This window comes from Nannobrachium achirus (assembly GCF_963921795.1).
Source record: "Nannobrachium achirus genome assembly, chromosome: 19".
Taxonomy (NCBI): Eukaryota; Metazoa; Chordata; class Actinopteri; order Myctophiformes; family Myctophidae; genus Nannobrachium; species Nannobrachium achirus.
This window is the reverse complement of record NC_137826.1, coordinates 29,480,670-29,503,786: the sequence shown is the minus strand read 5'-3', so window position 1 is coordinate 29,503,786 and position 23,117 is coordinate 29,480,670. Positions and strand designations below refer to the sequence as shown.

The window sequence follows — 23,117 nt, the reverse complement described above, 5'->3', positions numbered from 1 at the left end:
TAAATCCGACCTGGACTGCTAGGGTAGTGGTCCGGCCCGGAGGGCTCCGGGCACCTAGCCTGACAGTGTGTTGCGGGTTCGACTCCTGATCCCAGTGACCTTTGCTGTGTATCTCTCCCATTTGCTGTCAGTCTACTGTAATCTGTCAAATTATTAACAGATTACGGTAGACTGACAGCAAAAAAACAAAAGCTCCCAAAATATATTTTAAAAATAAACACAAAATAAATCTCTTTTCCATTCGAGCCATGTTTCTGTGTCAGGCACAGGTCTGGATCAGGCATGCAAAGGGTGAAAATGATAGAAGGATGATTTGAGGAGGGGGAAGAGAACCAGGGGTATTTCTCTTGTTAGAAAGCTGTTGGCTAAATAATGGGCTTCTTTACAAGAGACTGTGTAGCTTGGCTTTATGGAATACATGAAATGTGTGTGCAATAAAACAAAGTGGGCCCAGTGGGCACTAGAGATGACTTGGCACTAAAAACACCAGAGCCATTGCAAGGCTCTGTAAAACTCTAAAAGGAAGTGGGCACTGGGAATATTGCATGTTATCTTTATTTTAGTTTTTAAACAAAATATTAAACTTACTTGCTACCTAAAAATGCATAGCCTGGCTGCTACCAGTGTTGGAAAGTAACTCAGTACATTTACTTAAGTAAGTACTTACTCCACTACATCTCAGATCCAAATATTGTACTTAATACTCCTTTATATTTATTTGAAAACTTTAGTTACTAGTTACTTTGTAGATTTTAAATATTATTACAAAACATACACTAACCACTTCAGCCTTCACACAGTGAGGTGTTGTGAGCATGTAGATCTGCTATTTTCAAAATATGTTTATACATTTCAAAACTTGAAATGGGAATATTCTGCACAATGAGTACTTTTACTTTTGGTACTTAAGTACATTTTGATATCATTACTTGTGTACTTGAATTCCGGACCTTTACCTGAGTATTTCTATATTCCAGTATTGATACTTTTAGTAAAACATTTCAGTACCTTTTCCACCACTGCTGCACATGGACCAGATGGGCGGTTCCATCGTCATATCGCGATACAGAGCGACGAGGCAGAGCTGAGTGAGCTGAGCAACATGGCGGAAGGTATGAGATAGAATTTCTTATTTTTTCAGATTAACGGGATACTCTCTTCCTTTGTGTTATGCGAATTGAACTGTGATATTGACGTGTGTGTGTGTTTCCTAAAGCGTTACATCATGCATGGCTGCACTGGGAAAGAAGCCCCGCGTCAATCTTCTTTGCTTACATACTGATCTTGCTTGCTAGCGTAGATGTTGCTGCTAGCGCAATTATATTTACTATTCGGAGGAGGTGGTCAAGCAAGTCATAGGTGGTGGGTTCGACTGTGGGGATGAGTTTTGGTTTAGCTCACTTTAACTTGTACAAATTGACATGTAATGTCAGTGATGATTTGCCCTGCTAGTGAAATGTCAATGTTATGACTATGAGCTAACCTGTTAACATACTGCTTTGAAGCTCACTCATTCTAGCTACAGTACTGTCCTGCTGGTTATGACTGTCATTGTCAACAATATAACATAATAACCTTGTGCTGCATTACAATTATTTCATTGGTTAATATTATAGGACAGGGGGAGGACACTGTCGCCGCTGGACAGGTGTCACTCCCGTGTCAGGAGTCATTTCCAAAGTGCCTTTAATGCTAGGATCACAAGGCACACTGTGTGTGCCTGTTTGGATGGAAATTATGCACAAAAGCAAGAGGCCAACCAAGAGCGATTACTATGGGAATAGTCCATTATGTGTTAAACATGAAAAGAGATATTTCTTTGCTGCCAATTTGTAATTAAATTGTGTTTTTCATTGGACTTGTTGATTTCAACTGCCCACTATGTCATGATGAGTAACGTGACATCTTTGGGTGGAGTTTCCTTAAGTACCAAGACTTGACAATCACTTGAATTGGCGTCCACAAATTAAACCAATAAAACTTTGCATTATTCAGGCATGTTGCAAATACTGTTCTGCAACCTCAATGTTCTAAAGTAGGGTTGGGTCAATGTTGGTCTGGTAAATTTTCTAATAAATTTGGCCCTAAGCTCTTCGTGCAGCACAGATTCCTTCCTGTGTTGGAGTGGTCAGGTGGTGTGGAGAAACACCCCCTCTGCGCCTCATGACCAGTGATGATGCCAGTAACAGTTTACGAGGGAAGGCGAAATAATGTGCCTCCTCAGCATTCCTCCCACAGTAAAAACTTCTCTGGTTGAAATGGAAGGAAGTGGCCCCAGTGAAATTCTGTGCAATTCAGTGCAGGCTTGAACATGTATCACACTTGTTACCCCCCCGCTCTGCAGAACATTTCAGTTATTTCTGCAAATGAAATGAATAAAAAACAACAGCCCTCATTGGATTTTGTTTCAGACAATATTTTAAGATATAGACAAATGTGCTTTCGAACATAGTTCTGACATCAGGCAGAGAAATGAAAGTTTCTGGACAGCTGAAGTGACCCGACAAAATGTTGTGCAGACCAGAGGCCATGTCATGTAATAGATTAGACAAAATGTCTTGGTGGCTAAGCTGGTATTGGCAAAATAGTACAATGAAATGTTTAAATTCTTGTGTGTGCAAATCTAGCTCACAACCGCTACTCATCCATCACTGTTGCTCTACAATTTAGCCGTCTATTTATAGATAAGTTACAGACAACATTAAACGAATAATCTTAGGAGTGAGTGATATCGTAAGGTAAAATATACATCATCCCAAAGCAGATTTTCGTTGACTTGTAAAATTGTATCACTGCATTGGCTCTAAATAATATAAGTCTACATTGATTTATTAGCTTTGCTGCAAAAACAATGCAAGCCTAAGTAAGTGCAGCAACAGAAATAGTTCTCCGCTAACCTATTTCTTCTCACTGCGTCCTTTCACTGTGCCCCTGTGCCATTACCTGGGACAGAGGAGGTGGCCAAGCTTCAGAAGCACCTGGCCCTGCTCAGGCAGGAGTATGTGAAGATGCAGCAGAAGCTGGCCGACACAGAGAGACGCTGTGCGGTGCTGACCGCTCAATCCCCCAGCCAGGGTTCCCACCCTGTTCCTGGAGACACCTTCATCAGTCGCCTGCTGACCATCGTGGCCGACCTCTATCAGCAGGAGCAGTACAGGTGAGGGAGATGATCATGACGGTAGCCATTTTTCAATACAAGTACAAACGTGAAACACACAGGCAGCTTTCATTCATATTACATGTTTATAGAACTTTTACACAAATTGTAGTGGGTCCAGACTACAACCACTTGTATTTGAAAGGAGTCAAATTGGGCTACATTATGATCTTGTTGCAACATGCCACTACTCATTTCTCCCAACATGCCTATGCATTGTTTACACTTAAGTTGTGACACAACACAGGTACAGTACAGTATTTATTAGACAAGTGGCAGCTTGTCTACTGTGACTGAGCCATCAGATTCTTCTTCTTTAATTGTTGGTTTATGTGATGACACTCCCCACTTTTTTTTGTTGAACTTGTTCATGGAATTTTCATTTACTGTAAACCTGATAATATCAATTCAAGTAGACTTGTTATTCAAGCTATTGTTCACATTCTTTTCATTTATTCACTTTACAATGTTGTACAACACATTCCAGCGATTCAAAAAAGCCTATTATGGCAAACTTAACATTATTTGGTTGTATTGATGTTGTGGCCACTCTTTTGCAGTGATCTGAAGGTAAAAGTTGCAGGGGAAGAGTTCAATGCCCATAAGTTTGTGTTGGCTGCTCGCAGTGATGTCTGGAGTCTGGCCAACCTGGCCGCCACCTCAGAACTGGACCTAACAGGTGAGCAGTCCTGCTGTTAAGGAGCCCAAAACATCTGACAGTACCAACGTTACAGGCCAGTGTTTAATCCACATGCAATTCATTATTGGAATTCAATATTAGCATTCTAGCTGTCCTTTGAACCTTTTATCACCCGATGGTTATCCAGATGCCAAGCCAGATGTGGCTGTAGCGATGTTGCACTGGGCATACACTGACGACTTGGAGCTTAGTGGGGACGATGCCTTTCTTATTGACTTGATGAAGCTGGCCAACCGCTTTCAACTTCAGCTGCTCAGAGAGAGGTGAGTAGTTGGCTTCTACTGAGAAGTATAGTTTACGGTCTTGCGGTTTTCTACAGCAGCAATAGTGTTATTATAGTACCATGCCTTATTTTATAGATTGGTTTTACAAGTAATTGGTTGGTGCAACATTTTTATTGTCTCTCCTTTGGGGCAGGTGCGAGAAGGGTGTGATGTCGTCCGTTAATGTTAGGAACTGTATTCGCTTCTATCAAACGGCTGAGGAGCTCGATGCCACCACACTGATGAACTACTGTGGGGAAATCATAGCTAGTCACTGGGTGAGGCAGTTTTCTTTACTGTGTGTGTGTGTGTGTGTGTGTGTGTGTGTGTGTGTGTGTGTGTGTGTGTGTGTGTGTGTGTGTGTGTGTGTGTGTGTGTGTGTGTGTGTGTGTGTGTGTGTGTGTGTGTGTGTGTGTGTGTGTGTGTGTGTGTGCGTGCGTGTAAGAAAGGGTGCTTAATAGACACTATGATTCATTTCTTCTATGATGAGGATGGGTTACTGGACAGTGAAGTGAAAGTAATGCACCATAAGATCCTCTTCTGAGTTTGCTACTGTATGTTAGACTATCTACGTATGTAGTACCTCCAGGATGTTCCTTTGTGTACAAGGCATGAGGTGAAAATGTTAAGTTGCTGTTTTAATTAGTTGTGTGCCTGCCCTCACTTGCACAACTGTTGACATAATGTGAGTGATGTACATTTTACTTAGTTTGAAGTAACTCATCTCATCTTATGATATTATAAATCTGGTTTGGCCAGTGCCAAATCTAACATTGCCTTCTCACACCATCTATGTTGTTTCATTGCACTGCACTAAGATGTTTAATGACTGAAACTCATTATCATTTCACTATGTAGACTGAAGTACTAAATTAAGTACTTTCATGAATCTACTCAATTAGTCTTGTAATAGTCATTCTCAGTCAATTGGAATTACTATGAATTAGTCTTGTAATAGTCATTCTCTGCAATATTGCAGCCTGCAATATAGAAAAAGGTTGCCGTTTGCTCAAGAAATGCAAGAAAATACAGCATTTGATGTTGGCCTCATTGCCCTCATATGTTACATACTGTATGCACTAGTGCAGTGGTTTTCAGATTCAGATCAAGGAAATCTGGTTTCTCACCTTGAAGTATTTTTTTTTCGAAACGATGAACCATCGTTTCCAGCGATGGTTTCAAAATGTTTTTTTCTACCGTACTTCAAGTTGAAATCATTTTCCTCCAATCTTTCCTACCAGGATGACCTGAGGAAAGATGACTTCAGCACCATGAGTGCCCAGCTCCTTTACAAGATGATCAAGTCTAAAACTGAATATCCGCTCCACAAAGCCATCAAAGTGGAGAGGGAGGATGTAGTTTTTCTTTACCTCATCGAGATGGATTCACAGGTCAGGTCACTCCCTAGCTGTTAAGGACAGGGCAGTAGGCAATTTCAAAGTCATACCGTGTAACCTTTTCAATTAAACAAATTTTGATGATTATCTTTCACTGGTATATTTTTCACAATAACCAACTTTTCCAAACCTGGAGTTTGGAAATGGAACCGACATTTTAAGTAATTTCAAAATGGTTCTAATAAGAAAACAGCTGATATTGTTGTCTAGATAGTTGAGTGTGTCTCCAGAGCGAATCACCTTCTCTTCTGATTTATTTCAGTTGCCGGGCAAGCTGAACGAACTAGACAACAACGGGGACCTGGCATTAGACTTGGCCCTCTCTCGCAAACTGGAGAGCATTGCTACCACACTGGTGAACAACAAAGCAGATGTGGATATGGTAGACCAGAGTGGATGGAGCCTCCTGCATAAAGCCATCCAACGAGGTATTGGGGGGGAGTCATTCCTTTACAGTGTTCTGCACAGGTCTTAAATGTTTGAGGGTGAAAGTATAGAAAATAACTAATAACTATGATACATTCCCAGAGGCTTTGGAATGACATTAAAACCATTTTGAGTGAGAGTCTGATGTGCATATTGTTCTCGCGCCCCATCCAGGTGATGAGTTTGCCTCTACCTTCCTGATCCGGCACTCTGCCCAGGTGAATGCAGCCACGGTGGGGGCAGTAGAGACCCCCCTCCATCTGGTCTGCTCCTTCAGCCCCAAAAAGCACTCTGCGGAGGTTATGGGTGGGATGGCCCAAATTGCAGAGGCACTGCTCAAGACTGGAGCCAACCCCAACATGCAGAACAGCAAGGGCAGGTGGGCGCACACAGCGATAACTGTCTCTACACCTGTTTGAATTGCAAGTGTTCAGAGTTTGTCTGTTAGTTTGTTTGGTTTAATTTGTACTAGTCTTATTCAAGCCTTCAAACTAAGCCTTGAAAATAAAAAAATGACGCTGTGAACATTTTAAGTAACCAGTTGATGCATTAGAGAGCAGATCTAACATCGCTGCCAGTATTGTATTGTAATATCACGTCATTGTCTTTCCTCATACGAAGAACCCCTTTGCACGAAGCTGTGGCATCAGGGAATGAGCCCGTGTTCAGCCAACTCCTACAGTGCAAACAGTGAGTCAAGTTTGAGAAAACCTCAAGTTCCCATGGCCTTCATAACTCAAAACACAATTATTTGATCTGTTACACCCCATCGTTATCTCTCCTGTTAGGCTTGACCTAGACCTTAAGGACCACGAGGGGAGCACAGCCCTGTGGCTTGCCCTGCAGTACATTACAGTCTCTGCAGACAACTCTGTAAACCCGTTTGAGGATGTGGCGCCAGTGGAGAATGGCACCTCGTTTGATGAGAACAGCTTCGCAGCGCAGCTCATCCAGAGGGGCAGCAACCCAGATGCACCTGACATTACCACAGGTACTGTTTAACTCATACAGTGCCATCCGGCCACAAGGGGTGCTAGAGTGCCAGAAATTTCTCCATTGACCTTCTTTATAGCTTTCGTCGACCCTCTCCCAACTGGCCTGTGTTTTCACTCCGGTCAATCCTATGGGTGTCCACTGTCCAGAGGAGGAAGCTAGCTGACACGTAGCCAAAATGCTAACCCATTTAGAAGCCCGATCTAAAGCTATTTCAGCCGCAAAAAACTTTCTCATTGGGTCTGGGGACACAATCCGGAGAAAATCCTGTCTAAAGATGTGATTTATTATTGGAGTGGGCGGCGCGATTCGGCCGTTAGCGCGAATACGGCCTGTGGATGGCCGAGTCTAAGTCCCGGCCAAGGATGGACGTCTAGACCGGGGCTTCGTTGAGGCCTCCGATAAAATAATTCATTTTATTAAATATCCCGGACATGTTCGGGATAGGCACCCTGGAATACGTCGCGCCGCCTACAATGAACATTTGGTGAACATTGGGGGGGGTCTAAACTTTATTTTAAACCATTTTCAATGGAATAAATCGTCAGAGCATCTAGCGTCTCTCGTTGGTGAGCGCTGGGCGAGCCGGGACCACCCACGTTGCTCCAAGCAGCTCGGGGTAAGTAAAATAGCAAATAAAAAATTGTTTTTGATCCCGAATATCCCAAAGGGTTAAGACACTCATATTGGTGCATCCATTTAATAGCAACTTTGGCTCCACCTTTATCACATGTTCACTCCTCTCCTCTTCTTCCTCCTCTCCCCCCTCTAGAAAACTGCCTCCTGCAGAGAGCAGCAGCGGCAGGCAATGAGGCGGCCGCCCTCTTCTTGGCTACTCACGGAGCAAAGGTCAACCATGTCAACAAATGGGTGAGTGCTGGAAGTCACATGTTTCTCTGTAAAATATATCACAGTGGTACACAAGCTCTTATCTGTAATACGGGTAAAGCTGCACCACAATGTAGGCCCCTCTATGAACATACCTTTGCAGCATAAGGTGTCTTGTATTTCGAAAACGAGTTCCATCGGCCTGATTTTGAGCAGGCGTTAATGTATGATCAGTGCAATTGTTCTTATGAATGCATTCTAAAAACGACATTCATCTTTAAATTTGAAGGACCATACTGGTGTTATTGTCTATTCAGTTTCTGCCATATAGTAACCATTTTTCCCCTCATTGCTTTTATTTTCGTACCTTTTTATAAGGTATGAGAATGTGTGTAGTTATTAACACATCTGGTGCCAACCCCGTGTTTCCCGAGTTTGAAAAGGTACCACCCCTGTGCCAACCCCGAGTTTCCCCGAGTTTGGGCCGTTTTTTTTTTTTTTTTCAAAAACATTTTTTTTAATTTTTTTTTGAACCTCCAGAAATGTATTAGGCATGATCGCGACCGCGATCTTGCATGTTTAACCCCCATACCAACCCATTCTTTCAAACATGGCAGCATGTTTGTTTACATCTGAAGAAAACATAATGGCTGATAAATCATGAATGCCTGAACGGATTTCCAAGCGGATTTCTTTGTTTGAAAGCTGTGAACAGTGTGCACACACGTGGTGCATCATCTAGGCATGAGTGTGCACGATCCGTGCACTATAAATTACATGGAAGTCTATGGAGACAATTATTTAAAGCATAGAATCAAGCCATCCAGGATCCTAGTAAATCATGACCATAAAACCTTAGATTCTGTGAGCGGGAGAAAAAAAGTGCGACCATAGGTTTACCAGAACCGTCACAGCTTGACCGTATCTGCCTGTACGGGTAACGCCTGACACTGTGGTTCCCCTGACACATCACGTTACATCACAGGTGACATCACAGTGATGTCAGATACTCAGAGCAGGGATCTCCATATATGGGCATAAAGGGATTGTTAGGGATCTCCATATATGGGCATAAAAGGGATTGTATCCCAGATGATACCCTGTTAGAAGATCCACACTAACAGAATCCATATATGGCCAAGACACATGGGCGAGGTCGCTTTTCGCCCTTAGGCGTCTTACTGGTTAAATGTAGTATATCATAATAAATTAAATATTAAAATACAATTTCAAGAGGTTTTATGGTCATTATTCACCAGGACCCTGGCTTGTGCTATGAAATGACTCGTGCTATGAAATCTCAAAGTTTTATTTATTATGCTTTTCCCCCTCCCTCTATGATCCAGGGCGAGAGCCCTCTCCATACAGCATGTCGCTGTGGCCTGGCCAGTCTGACTGCTGAGCTCCTCCAGCAGGGGGCCAACCCCAACCTCCAGACCCAGAAGGCCTTGTCTGAGGACGGCCATGGCGTGGCGTTGCAGAGCCCTCTCCACATGGCCATCTCTCACAACCACTCAGACGTGGTCTCCGTCATCCTGGAGCAGAAAGGTCAGCACAGTGGGCACTTTTAAATACTACTCAAATACTCAAAATCAAATCAAATCAAAAGTCTAAATGGTATTGGATGTGTACTGTATATACTGTAATGTGAAGTCATGTGAAAAACCTGCACAATATTATTAATACTTATATTTCTAACTGGTTAATACAGATATATACAGAAATTGCACTGGGTAAGTGCATAACAGACTAATGTGGATGCACTTATTTTATTTCTTTCCTTCACCGTCCTGTTCCAGCCAATGCACTTCATGCCACGAACAACTTTCAAATCATCCCAGATTTCAGCCTCAAAGACTCCATGGACCAGACAGTACTGGGATTGGCCCTCTGGACAGGTATGGTAAACAACAGTTAGACCTGTGGTCATTCACATGATTATTTACTGTACTCCAATCCGGTCTACCATCGTCAAAGAAAAGGGAAAAACGGCGCCCTTTCTGTTTTGTTCAGAGAATCTGTTTTTGAGAGATTAACCGTACTCAAACGTATGAATAACACCGGTTAGGAGTGGAATTTAGTGTATTATCTTCCTTTCTGCTGTTGACACTAAATGTCTTCACTGAAAATAACAGATCTAAAAGCGTGCAAAGTGTTGCAACAGTGTATGTTATGAGCTTGTAGATCTTTTTTTGTTGTTGCAAGGGTTCATGTGGTTAATAGTGCCAAGACCTCTCTTCTTGAATGACACTTTCGATTTTGATTATGATTATGTGTTATTGAATAACTAAAATATCTGTCTCTGTCAGGTATGCACACCATAGCGGCTCAGCTGTTGGGCTCAGGGGCTTCCATCAATGACACCATGTCAAATGGCCAAACCCTATTACACATGGCCATCCAAAGACAGGACAGCAAGAGTGCCCTGTTTCTATTGGAGCACCAGGCTGACATCAACGTTCGGTAAGATCAGTCACTGTCATGTTATGTTTCAGTGGATAGAAAAGTGGATAGTGTTATGGCAATGTTTGTCAATGTTGGTGGTGCCACCATTATGCCAAACTTTCCACTTGCAGACACATTTATCTGAACAAGAACATCTAATGGGCCGATTACCATGAGTGGTCTCTGGAAACACATCAACACCCCATGATCCTCTAGTGCCACCCTCAGGCAAAAATATCAACTTTCCATGATTTTGGTGTCCACATGGCATTTCATCTAGCGGCTTCTACCTGAGCTTTACACGCTGTCTTGCGTGCCAATTTTTGCAAATTAGAACTTTATTTATTTTCTGAAATGATGAGGAAAATGTGTCATAGTATGGCTGGTATCTCAGCTCCAGGTTCAGGAGCAGTTAGGGGTTCAATGTCTTGCTCACAGACACTTCTGTGTATTATGCGTGAGTAAATTGCGGAAATGTACATTTCACAGATGATGATTGTCATCGGAATGCAGGTTAAAGATCTGCAACGATTCCCTTAATGCATTTTTCTCCTCTTTCAAGGACTCAAGAGGGCCAGACAGCCCTGCAACTGGCCATCAGTAACCAGCTTCCCCTAGTTGTGGACGCCATCTGCACGCGAGGAGCAGACATGTCTGTGGTGGATGAGAAAGGTGACCCTCCCCTCTGGCTGGCCCTGGAGAATGGCTTGGAAGACATTGCCTCTACACTGGTGAGACACACCCAAACCAAACATAACATGGAACCATGAGATCAAAGTAGATTTCATTTATTCTTATTAGATATTGCATTCATTGTTCATAGTGATGAGTTTTGCCGTACACATGCCACAGTTATTAAATGACAGCCTGGGGAAATTAGTTTTCTACCTGCCAACAAATTGCCTGCCGGTTGCCATCAGTTAGAATGTGTTGTGTACAGGTCCTGTTGATTGTCCTACAGAACAAAATAAGGATCATTGGACATTTTTTATATAGTGCCAAATTACTGTACAGGTACATTTACACTGATAAGAGATTTTTTTGGTGCCAGCTGCATTCTTGGTTACTTCCTGTCTGAGACCTGCGTTTTCAACTTTACATTCTACAAGTTAGGGATTTCATGTCACGGTTATTGTGACCAAAATATTAATGATTTACAAAATTATTGCGATTTGGTAGAGTGAAAAAAGTATGTTATTTATAGGTCTGTTTACCAATTAGAGGGTTTAAGTGGTACCAGATATGCAGCAAAAGGTGAATTGATCCCAGTGCATGACGGAGGACAATTTCACAATCATTTTCTTTTTTCTTTTTTTTTATCAATGGCATTATCGTCCCATCCCTACTAAAGTATGACATTGGTTTGATGTGTTTTCTTGTCTACATTTCCTACATTTTCCCTGCTAGGTTCGCCATGGCTGTGATGCCACTTGTTGGGGCCCTGGTCCTTCAGGCTGCCTGCAGAGCCTTCTGCACAGAGCCATCGATGAAAACAATGAGACCACCGCCTGCTTCCTCATCCGCAGGTCTGGCTCCACAGCACTTGCACACGCATGGCTGCAGATGGGCAGTGTACATTATATACCTAAATATATACATTTGTTTAAATTGTCAGATTCTCTTCCTTCTGTGGCTGCACATAATTTGTCAAACTTGTCTTACTGTCTTATATTATGTCCTACCAATGGCATACATTGACAATAGAAGGAGAGCTAAAATAATGGCAATTTAGTTATTTATAAAAGAATAACTGCTTCAAAGCCTAATCCATGAACAGTCCACATTTGATCCAATAATAATTAGCATGGTGTTTAAATTCATTCCAGTAAAATATTTTGACTGACTCTGGTTGCCTTTGACAGCGGTGAGGATATGCTTGCTGTCAGTATGTCCAGTGTAACATTCCATCTGTCCATGTCTTCAGTGGCTGTGATGTGAATAGCCCCAGGCGGCCTGGTACTAATGGGGAGGGGGATGAAGAAGCTCGCGATGGACAGTCCCCCCTCCACCTGGCGGGTAGCTGGGGGTTGGACGACGTGGTGCAGTGCCTTCTAGAGTTTGGGGCTAATGTCAACGCACAGGTCTGTCTCAGTTGGATCACAGACTAGTGTTTTCCTGATATTGCAATGTACACTTTCCCTTGTAGATGGCCTTTCACCAAAGCTTGTAGTTTGTGAGCTGTTGCAAAAGAAAAAAAAAAGATTCTTCTCTTTGTCTAATCTTGTACTGGTTACATTCCTCAGGATGCCGAGGGCCGAGCTCCTATCCACATTGCCATTAGCAACCAGCACAGTGTCATTATCCAGCTGCTTATTTCCCATCCGGAGATACGTCTGAACATGCGTGACCGCCAGGGCATGACCCCATTTGCCTGCGCCATGACCCACAAGAACAACAAGGCTGCTGACGCAATCCTTAAGAGAGAGCCTGGGGCTGCTGAGCAGGTACTGTAGCACACTCAGACACACCACAAACACACCTTCGGTATGAATCCTAACTGATCTCAGATCCTTTTCATCTCTGTTCAGGTGGACAACAAGGGGCGTAATTTCCTTCACGTTGCCGTGCAGAACTCAGACATAGAGAGTGTCCTATTCCTCATCAGCGTCCAGGCCAACGTCAACTCCAGGGTGCAGGATTCGGCCAAACTCACTCCACTTCACCTGGCTGTCCAGGCGGGCTCAGAGATCACTGTCCGAAATCTGGTAAACAGGGCAGCTTTATTCATGCTGACGGTATTTGCTACAGTCTGGGACTCTGGTACATTTAGTTACATTTTTGTTAATGCATGTTATACATTTTATACACTTCCAGCTGCTTGCAGGGGCCAAAGTGAATGAGGTGACCAAACACAGGCAAACAGCCCTACACTTGGCTGCCCAGCAGGACTTGGCTACTATTTGCTCTGTACTGTTGGAGAATGGGGTTGATTTTGCTGCTGAAGATGAGAATGGCAATAACGGTAACAATCATCACTGTTGGTTCAAGCTTGTGATGTGATGAGGACCAGTCCAAAGTGTCTTGTTTTCAGTCTAAACAATATTTTAGGCTTGGTGCGTATTTCACCTATTTGCATATTATGCTCCTATATTAGCTACATGTAAGATCTTCCATTTAGCTTGATCACTATCACAAAGGCATTGCGCACATAAAGCCAACTGTTTCCTTGGTGCACTGATTTCTTAATTGTGGTCAGATCTGATGTTTAACTTATTGCTTATTAAAGCACCAATTGGGTTGGCTCCATCTTACCTGAGACCTCATCAGCTCCTACATTCCACTGCATGGGCTAGATCACAGGATGCTGGTTAAGGATAATTAAGCAATCCGTAGATGGCAGTGAATTTGGCACCACTTCTGTGGATTAAACTACCTTATTCAATCAGAGATCTCTGTTCTGGCCAATCACATTTTGTTATATTATCTTCTGTAAAGTGTATTGAGAAACCTGTGACTATGCAGTTAAAATACATTTACTTGCCTACTCTTATGAAATGGAAATACTAGAGCTGCTTTTAGCTGTTACAATATGTTACATTTCTTTCCTATTGCACTACATTGTCTCCAGATATTTTACAAAGGTACGCAAAAGCTTTTTGCGTAAGTTTTTATTTGTAACTAACTCTAAGACTAACATTAAAACTAATGATCATTGGTTTCACTCCTACAATCCCTATTTAATGTTCTGTGATAATCAGTGTGTACTGTGTACTACTGATAGTGATTGTGACTACTTTTCCTCTTCCTCGTCTCAGCTCTGCACCTGGCTGTGATGCAGGGTCGCCTTAACAATGTCCGAGCCCTTCTCACAGAATCCAACGTGGACGCTGAGGCCTTCAATCTTCGGTACTGTTGCTCTTCACTGTCATGTTACTCATGATATATGCAAACCTCTGTAGACATTGTTCCATGTCAAATTATTATGTTCTTGTCTCCATAGGGGACTATCACCGATGCACGTCCTGGGGCATTATGGGAAAGAGAATGCAGCTGCCATCTTTGAGTTGTTCTTGGAGTGCATGCCTGAATATCCCCTGGACAAACCAGACAATGAAGGGAACACAGGTAGACTTCACTTTTTGGGATCAGCCTCTGCTTTCCCACTATGTCAGATTGGTTCAATTCTGTTATTCAAAGTGGACAAGTAGACCTCAGTGCAAGATGCTGTCGTGTTAGAATAGACGTGCTCTTATCACTTTCTCCAGTTCTGCTGCTGGCCTACATGAAGGGAAACTCTAACCTGTGTCGTGGCATCGTGAGGTCTGGGGCTCGCCTGGGTGTCAACAACAATCAGAGCATCAACATTTTCAACTACCAAGTGGCAACCAAACAGTTGCTCTTCCGCCTTCTCGGTCAGCCTTTTTTTATTATTATTATTAAATTCATCCTAATCATATCTGTATGGTTATATACGGCTATAATTCATTCTGGGCTATTTGTTTGCTTAGATATGCTGTCCAAAGAACCCCCATGGTGTGATGGGTCCAACTGCTATGAATGTGCTGCTAAGTTTGGAGTCACAACACGGAAACATCATTGGTTAGTAACATTGATATATGCAGTAGAAACATATTTTATTTTATTCAGAAATGCAATCTTCATTTGATATTACAGTACTTAATACTTAAGTCTGATTAATACTTTTGTCGTACAATGGTGTCACACTGCGAAAATAGGCAATCTAAATTACAAGCTCACAACGCGGCGCATTGCGATGCATTGTGAACCTTTTTTGTGGGGGCCTGTAATGACATGCCCAAAATAGTGTCGCCATGTTGAAAGTAGTTAAAATTATATGGTAAATTTTCCACCATCTCTCCTTTCTCTCTTTTCTCTAGCCGCCACTGTGGGCGCTTGCTGTGCCACAAGTGCTCTATAAAGGAGATTCCCATCATCAAGTTTGACCTGAACAAACCAGTGAGGGTGTGTGACATCTGCTTTGATGTGCTAACTTTGGGAGGGGTATCCTAATGAGGCAGCCTGACCGCCATCCAGCGCCACACGCTAGCCATGCCATGCCCCAACCGGGCACTGCTGGCTGGACATGACGGGAGAAAGGGACATCAGTAGCAGGAAATACTGACAGGGGATCCCTGGACAGTTATGGACCACAACTTCTATACTATTCCAGTCTTATGAAAAAAAAAAGAAATCTATATTAAAATGTTCTAGAGGGATGCTTTGATGTAGGGGAAAAAAAGAAGGAAAGAAAAAAAAAAAAGATCAAGTATTGTGAAGCTGGGTGATGACTGGACTGTGTTAGAGGGGGAGATATTATTCAGATTGTCTTAACAGGCTCAGTGATCTTGTCATGGTTAAATCTAAATATCACTCAAAACTAAGTGCTGTTAATGGTCATCATCAGCCATGTACTGGATCATTCACATTTAACATTCAGAGACGTTCACCCAGTTCTCTATTAAGCAGTCAAAACCAAATGGATATTTCACCATTGGGAGCCTTGGAGATTCATGACCTACACACTAACACTATGCCACTGTTAATGGATATATGTATATACATTGTAAACCTCCAGGTGTCCCAGTCCACTCCAAAGATCTGGACTAGGACACCTGTGACATTCTAACTATAACCATTATTTTTCTGCCTCCAGTTGTCAGTATACTGGGTCAAATAAGAGACAACTTAGGCTTTAAGGGACAACGGGTTCTGGTTGCTCTTGCAGATTTGTTTTTTAGTTCCTTTGAATTAAGAGACTCATAATTTGACTATGAGCAAATTAATTGGAAATAAGAAAAATGGTTGAAACAACCAAGTACACATACTTTTTTTTTTAAGTAAATGATCAAATTTGACCTCTGAAAGCCTTATCATAACAGAGGAATATGAACTTTGTGCAGAACACAAATTAAGAAGCTGCATAAAATGATTATGCCTATGCATGTTATATGATTTTTAAGCTGAATATCTTTCCGTTGTCATAATCGCATTCTTTCCCCCAAATTGGTCACCAAAGGGTTACATTCCATTTCTGGCCTATCATGAGGTCTTAGTTGGGATTGGCAAACCTGATCTTACTGATATTGCCTCTGGTCAAGTTTTCTTGGCTTATCACATTTTAATGCTTCTTGATTTCTAAACCTAACAGGTGCACTTTATCAAGATTACATGACATTTCTGATAATTTAGGAGAATGTGCGGAGGATGGATGGCCAGGTAGAGGGGCCACTTTAGGTATTGTTAAATTGTACAGATAAATGTGTGATATTTTTGACCACTACAACTGTTTTGTACTTAATGCAGTTTGTGCTTGTCATTGTGACAAACTTAAATCTTGCCTCTGTTAATCTTTTATGCACATTGTTTAATCTTTTATGCACATTGTATTGTATCTGTATGCTCAGATATCTAGACTGTCTCTTCCTGGTGTATCCTTTTAGAGAAAGGGAAGACAACTTTACATAAAGGTCATCAAAATAAGAAATGAGCGTTTTCCCTCTATGCACCCTCAGTGAATAGATACTGTTTGAGAACGTGTTTATTTATTCTATTTATATATTCTGTGAGCATAGTGACAGTCTTGTGATTTTAGTCCCTGTTGTATTTAGCCACCACTAATCTACAACAGGACAAGAGTCCCTCGAGTCATAGTCCTGCCGGTTGGGGTTTCTTGCTGTCAATGGCTCCTGAATACAGACACATTGAGCATGGCTGAAGCTGGAAGAGAAGAGCCTCCTAAGGGCTCTTGTCCAGAGTCTCTCTCTTCACCCCCCCCCCCCCCCCACACCCACTGGAAGCAAAACAAATTGGACCGAATATTGAGAATTACACATTACAAATGACACCCACTTGTATAATGACTTGTGGCAGTATATGGAGTTTGTGTACAGGCTGAGAGTTGAGTCTCAGGCCATGTGCTAGTAACGCCTGTACCCTATGCAGAGCTGCTGTGGGTGGACCACTTTCACTGTAGGATCGTCCCACTCCACCCTGAATCAAAACGGGCGAAACAGTTGTATGAACTGTATAACACATTGGTTCTCAAAGTGAGGTCTGGGGGTCCCCAGCTAAATTTGTTACCATGGCTATTTAAAAATGGCAGATATACAAGCTCACAGCACCTCATTTTGTGCCGCATTGCAAGCTTGTACATCTGCCATTTTTGAACATTTTTTAAATACATTGATATTTTTTGGTATAAAACGTGGTTCTTCCAATAGACGACTAGCCAGTCATACAGGGCCCCCACCTGCAAAGTGGACAGTGTGGCAGTTAAGGCAGGAACAGTGGGAAATAAGGGAAAAGCACTGCTTCAGAATTCAGAGCATTATCAAGAAAGGGCAGTGGAGGGCAGAGAGAAGGCATACAGAGATACTGACTAGACGGGGCACTGTGGACTAGAGTACCATGGGACCTGGTGAAGATGGGGAAACAAGACCTTCAGGTGGACTTATGATACATGCAAGAAAGAGCAACCGGAGGTGTCAGGGGACGCTATAGGAGCATCGAGCCACTAGATGTCACACTATACTTGGGGCAGTGAAAGACAGAGCATAGAATGAAATCCATCTGCCATCTGTAAAGACTAATTATAGTTTTGTGCAATATTTTTTACAGCTCATTATAGAGATTAAAACAATATAAAACTAAGTATTACTTATTAGTGGAAGCCTACTATGAATGTGCATCACCATTGTCAGGGAGACTTCAGTAGTGACGCGATGTATTATGATATATTTATTTTCTCCATTTGTTAGTACTTAAAGGTAGGGTATGTGATATTGTTTGGTTAAAACAAAAAATAATTAAAAGGTTGAAGCACTATATTCTGAAATTGCAGGGGTCTCCCTGTCTCTACAGCTCTTTAATAGACAGAAATACTAATAATAAGTATCATCACTTCACTTCCAATATCACCTGTTTAATCTGGATCCTGAGTTCTCCATCCTGATTGGATTAAATTGGTATCCCGACCTGAAAATTATAAGATGGAGACTCCTGTAAATCCTGTTACTGAACAAACACTAGGCCTAGACTTCACCCATGTTCAACATTAGCCTGGTTAATAAACCAGACTGCACAACACCACCCCCTGTTGGTAGTGGTGGTGTGATAGAGTCTGATGCTTGCAGTCAGGCTAGTTCAACATACCTTCATATAGTTGCTTCTTCTCACTAATAGTCCTGATAAAATGTTCAATTTCTTTCTAGGTCTGTGGATCCCTCAGCAAACTGCCTACCAGCAGTGACATCATCATGTTCCACATAGCATGCAAACAGAAATAGAAAGCTTGCAGTTATTAGCTTGGATTCCCCCATCGATGATGGTGAGGAATACAACAATAAGGGATGTCTGGGAACCATATTTTTGGGATCACTGGGCAGTGGGCACCTGGAGAGGTGGGCAGACTGGGCACCAAAACCATCTAGGCACTAGGGACAGGTGGGCAACTGGACATTGGACATCTTGGCCATCTTCCTGTTGTATTATCTTAAAGAGACAACTTTACATAAAGGTTATCAAAATAAGATGTGCTACCATGTTTATTAGATTAGGTTTTATTTCTAAAACATTTTTCTAAAAGCACACATACACTTTTATTCCCTGAGCACATTGACAGAGAGTCTTGTGATTTTAGTCCGGGTGTATTGCACCACACTAATCTACAACAGGACAAGAGTCAGCATAGGGAGGACAGTCCTCATATTCCTGCAGGTTGGGGTTTGTTGCCGTCAATGGGTCCTCAAGGCAAACACACCGAGCATGGCTGGAGCCAGGAGAGAAGAGCTTCCTTGGGACTCCTGTCCAGTCTCTCTTCACTCCCCCACTGGAAGCAAAACAATTTAGTCTGACTAAATATTGTGAATGACACAGTACAAATATCACCCACTATATATGACTTGTGCCGTGTGTGTAACTGTGTATGGGAGGGGAGGGGCAGCATATGCATTCCAGATTATTCCACTGTTGACAGGTGTTGTATGCGGTACTATGGCTGTACCTTTTAGTAGAACACCAGACCCTTCCTCTGTTGGCACTCCATTCTGTGTTGCATGCTGGGAAGTGTTCCCTTTCAGTTTGGGATTGGATTTTAAGTCTCAGTCCCTCTGCTAGTAACGCCTGTACCCCCAGCAGAGCTTCTGTGGGTGGACCACTTTCACTGTAGAATCGTCCCACTAGCCGCCCTGAAACAAAACAGACAATAGGTGTGGGTGGTTGTCGTATAAAACTGTTTCCCAAACTGGGTCGGGACCCAGTTGTGGGTCACGGACACATTTTTATGGGTCCCCTTATTTTTTGTTTCCTACAATTTGTTCTTAATTATTATTATTATTTCAAAACATTTTCAATAAACATTCCCAAAAAAGCTATTCTTTTCATGAATTGAAAACAGAATTCAATTATTCTTTCAGTAATTTCATGAAGAAATCAAAGAAAAATTCCATAAATTAGAACACAAATGTTTAAGTAGTGAAAATTGATGATCTACAAGCTCTCAAGGCGGCGTGAAGCGACACGTTGTGAGCTTGTAGATGTGCTTTTTTCACTAGTTTGGGTTCCGGGCAAATGTCTAATTTCTCTTTTGGGTCTTGAGCTAAGAATTATGGGAACCAGTGGTATAAGTTGTATGAACAGTAAAATGTACACACCTACAGGGTGGTAGTTTTTCCAATAGAAGGCGAGCCAGTCATACAGGGCCACCACCTGCAAAGGGGACAGACTGGACACGTCATCCGTCAGCCCACTTTCTGTGAAATCCCCAGTGATGTAGGCCAGTGAGGCATCTTTACCTGGAAACAATGATAACTGCATGAAAACACATCTAGTGTTTATTTTCCTATATGTGCATGTTTACTAATAACTATTGAGATGGTAGTGTGAATGAAATCATATGTGCATGCATGATTACATTATGTGTTGATGTTTACTGTGTTGAACATGAGTAGCCTACACAACAGTCAGTTATAACAGTTGGTCCAGGGGCCCTTGAGAGGGTTTCCAGGGGCTCTCCTGCTAAATGTAGTATAGTTACAATATGGTATGTATGAGAGATTATTCTTTTTTTTTTTTTTATACTATTTTTATTTGGGTTTTGGGCATACCAAGGAATAATTTCACAGTTATAAACAACAGAATATAAAAAAGGCAGCGATATGGTACAATGAGTAATATAAGTAGTAATATTAAATAATAATATAAGTACAAATATAACATGAAAGAAAAACAGAAACAAACAAACAGTGACAAACAACATAGCAAACGACAAAACAAAAAACAGAACAGTAAATAAGACACTCTTGCTCTCAGTCCTCCAGCACGGATCGTGCCCTTTCTGTTATTCCCTCTGTTTCTTTAATCGATAGTGGTCTCAGGCGTGTTATACACGCCACGGATGTATTTCACTTATAAAATGAAACAAAGGGATATGGAATAATAAAACAATAAAAAAAAAAGAAGGAAATACTCTAGTCCTTTTTGTCTTTCTCATTCTTCTCCATCTTTTCCACATAGATTTTGATTATTATTTTCAATGATTATTATGTTGGGGGGGTCAGCTTACTTTTATTAAAGTGGCTGATGAAAGGTTGCCAAATCTTATAGAATTTGTCTTCACTCCCTCTCAATTCGAACTTTATTTTTTCTAATTGCAGATAATGCATAACATCTTTCATAAGAGCAGTATGTGTCGGTACATACACTTGTTTCCAATTTAACAGTATCAGCCTGCGAGCCAATATAGTCACAAACGACACCATGTTATATTGTGCACTAGTCAGTTTAACATTGGGCCCTTTAACCCCCAAAATAGCCGTTAGTGGATCCGGGTCAAAAGGCTTCTCAAGTATGTCTGATAGTGATTTGAATATATTTTGCCAATATGGTGTTAGTTTTGTACAGTGCCAGAACATATGAGCCAACGTTGCTGGAGCTTGACCACATCTGTCGCAGGCTGGGTTTACGTTTGGATACATTCTGTTAAGCTTTTCCTTTGAAAGATGTAGTCTATGTAAAATTTTAAATTGCAGAAGGCCATGCCTTGCACATACTGATGACGAGTGTACCATTTTTTGTGATGTGAGAGATTATTCTTAAACAAAAGCAAAATGCCATATAAAGGTTCCTAAAAGAGAATAATTTGAGATTGTGGTCCATATTGCCTAATTAAAGTTTATTTTTCGGGATCTGTGATAAAATAATAATATTTGAAGGTCACCTGCCATACTGTGATAACCACCACCAGGTCCATAGTTCTTTCTTCCTTTGCTTACATCAAAAACCTGCCCAAGTATAGCCAGGTAAAGACCCTTACTATCTTCATCCCCGTTGTATAGACTCAACTCATCCCAGTTTATGAGGCGCTCAGGTGGCACTTGGAGTAATAATTCATGTTCGTCGTTCGAGGTCCAGTCCAGAGGAAAATAAAGAATTGCAATAAATACTGATACAAGTGCGACACAGACATATCCAAGCATAATGTTCATTCAAGCTTCCCCATTTAACATCTGCATCCCGAATCTTGATCTAATCTGGACCATAGAATTGAATATTATTTACACTGGAAGTAGTTCCGCTATCAGTCTCAACAGCGCATGCTCGAGATCATGTGTTTATTTATTTATTTTGCACGCCTGTCGCGTAAGATAGGAAGATAGTGCCATCTAGAGGGCAGTAGAAACATTGGTCATCTGTTGACAGACTGAACAGATCTGTCATTTGAATGGACTGTGTATGTATTTATGTCCCTACTCCCTAGACAGTAAAGGTCCCTTGAGGTTAATATTTGCTTGATCAGAATGGAGAGCCAGCCAGGTAGGCCTACTGTTTGCTATTTCTGCAAGCAACACTGTCGTACATCTGCTACATCACGCAGGCAGCACGTCATGCTTTTCTCTCCTCCTGCTCAGTAATAGATTCAGAACCAACCTGGACCCAATTGACCATAATAAAACATGGACTTTAACTCAGATATGGTTAGGTATTTTCAGTTTGGGTAGATCTGTGAAGACTTCTACTGAATAAATGTACACAAACTGCACCGTGAAAACAGAACCTGATCTTTAGTAGGTCTACCAATGGTTCAGTACATGTTGTCAGTGACTGGCTGGAACAAAAGGTGATGGGTAATTTTGTTTTTATTCCTGAGGTGGGAATCCTGTTTTCTGTAGTTAACTGATGCAATACCAAATGGCTTACTCTATTTAACTGAAAACCCTTTGCAGCACCTATTTTCATGGGTAATCACTATTATGTGAACCAGGGTTTACTGCAAAAACTGAGGCATAATGTGTGAAACACTGCTATCTCCAACCCCAACTGCAACACACAGCTATAATAGTTCTAGTTTGATTACCAACTATTCCATCAGACTGGTTGTAGGCCAAGGCAGAGTTAAAATACTTTATTAAAAACTACTGTTGGCAATACAGTGAGACTTGTGGGTTTATTTTTAGCAACCAAAAGTGAAAGTGTTTTGGAAAAACACGGTTAAGTGTAGGCTAAATTATATTTTAAGCTACTTTACTTGTATGATGCTTGAGGTTTTCCTGTTTGGATACTTGATGACATTCGTGTGTGGTAAGAAACTAACTATATTTAGTTTGACTTGAGCCAGGTGAAACTGCTTAGATCAGCCATCCCAGTGGGAAGATCTAATTGTTCCACTTGACCTGTGTTCACCATATGTACACATTATTAATAACTGAAATTCACAAATATAAATACATTATCTTGACAAAAACTAAAATGAATCACTTTAACACGTGAATATTAGATTTCCTTAAGCTATAAACGCCAGAGGTGTAAATAAACTAAGCTTCCAGATGCAGTCTCACCCTCCTAAAATCTCTTTGGTTTGACAGATTCAGCACCATGGACAGTGACAGGGTCAGAGAGCAGAATCGTATTCACTGTGGGGCGATTTCACAGAAAACTTGAGGCTCATTTCA

The 23,117-nt window shown here is 41.6% G+C and overlaps 2 protein-coding genes across 3 annotated transcripts; one reads left to right on the top strand and one right to left on the bottom strand.

Moving 5' to 3' along the window:
* Positions 1 to 1,083: 1,083 nt before the first annotated feature.
* Positions 1,084 to 16,632, top strand: ankfy1 (ankyrin repeat and FYVE domain containing 1). Its single transcript, XM_080749094.1, has 25 exons — positions 1,084 to 1,112; positions 2,953 to 3,157; positions 3,718 to 3,836; positions 3,985 to 4,120; positions 4,275 to 4,398; positions 5,362 to 5,511; positions 5,780 to 5,945; positions 6,118 to 6,322; positions 6,565 to 6,633; positions 6,732 to 6,934; positions 7,709 to 7,806; positions 9,111 to 9,312; positions 9,564 to 9,662; positions 10,074 to 10,227; positions 10,772 to 10,940; positions 11,617 to 11,735; positions 12,134 to 12,290; positions 12,453 to 12,653; positions 12,738 to 12,914; positions 13,024 to 13,171; positions 13,965 to 14,055; positions 14,150 to 14,274; positions 14,415 to 14,561; positions 14,658 to 14,748; positions 15,048 to 16,632. Exons 1-25 carry the CDS (start codon positions 1,103 to 1,105, stop codon positions 15,178 to 15,180), a joined length of 3,498 nt encoding a protein of 1,165 aa, XP_080605220.1. The 5' UTR covers positions 1,084 to 1,102; the 3' UTR covers positions 15,181 to 16,632.
* A 2,105-nt stretch (positions 16,633 to 18,737) lies between these two features.
* cyb5d2 (cytochrome b5 domain containing 2) lies at positions 18,738 to 21,711 on the bottom strand. 2 transcript variants are annotated; one of them, XM_080748573.1, is made up of 4 exons: positions 21,386 to 21,711; positions 19,821 to 19,961; positions 19,172 to 19,355; positions 18,738 to 18,997 (listed from the first exon to the last, which is right to left on the bottom strand). In XM_080748573.1, the coding sequence occupies exons 1-4, from the start codon at positions 21,651 to 21,653 to the stop codon at positions 18,829 to 18,831; spliced, it is 762 nt and encodes a 253-aa protein (XP_080604699.1). In that variant the 5' UTR covers positions 21,654 to 21,711; the 3' UTR covers positions 18,738 to 18,828. The 2 variants fall into 2 exon arrangements, with proteins under 2 accessions (XP_080604699.1, XP_080604700.1); XM_080748574.1 differs by having other exon boundaries at positions 21,482 to 21,711.
* Between the last annotated feature and the right edge of the window lie 1,406 nt (positions 21,712 to 23,117).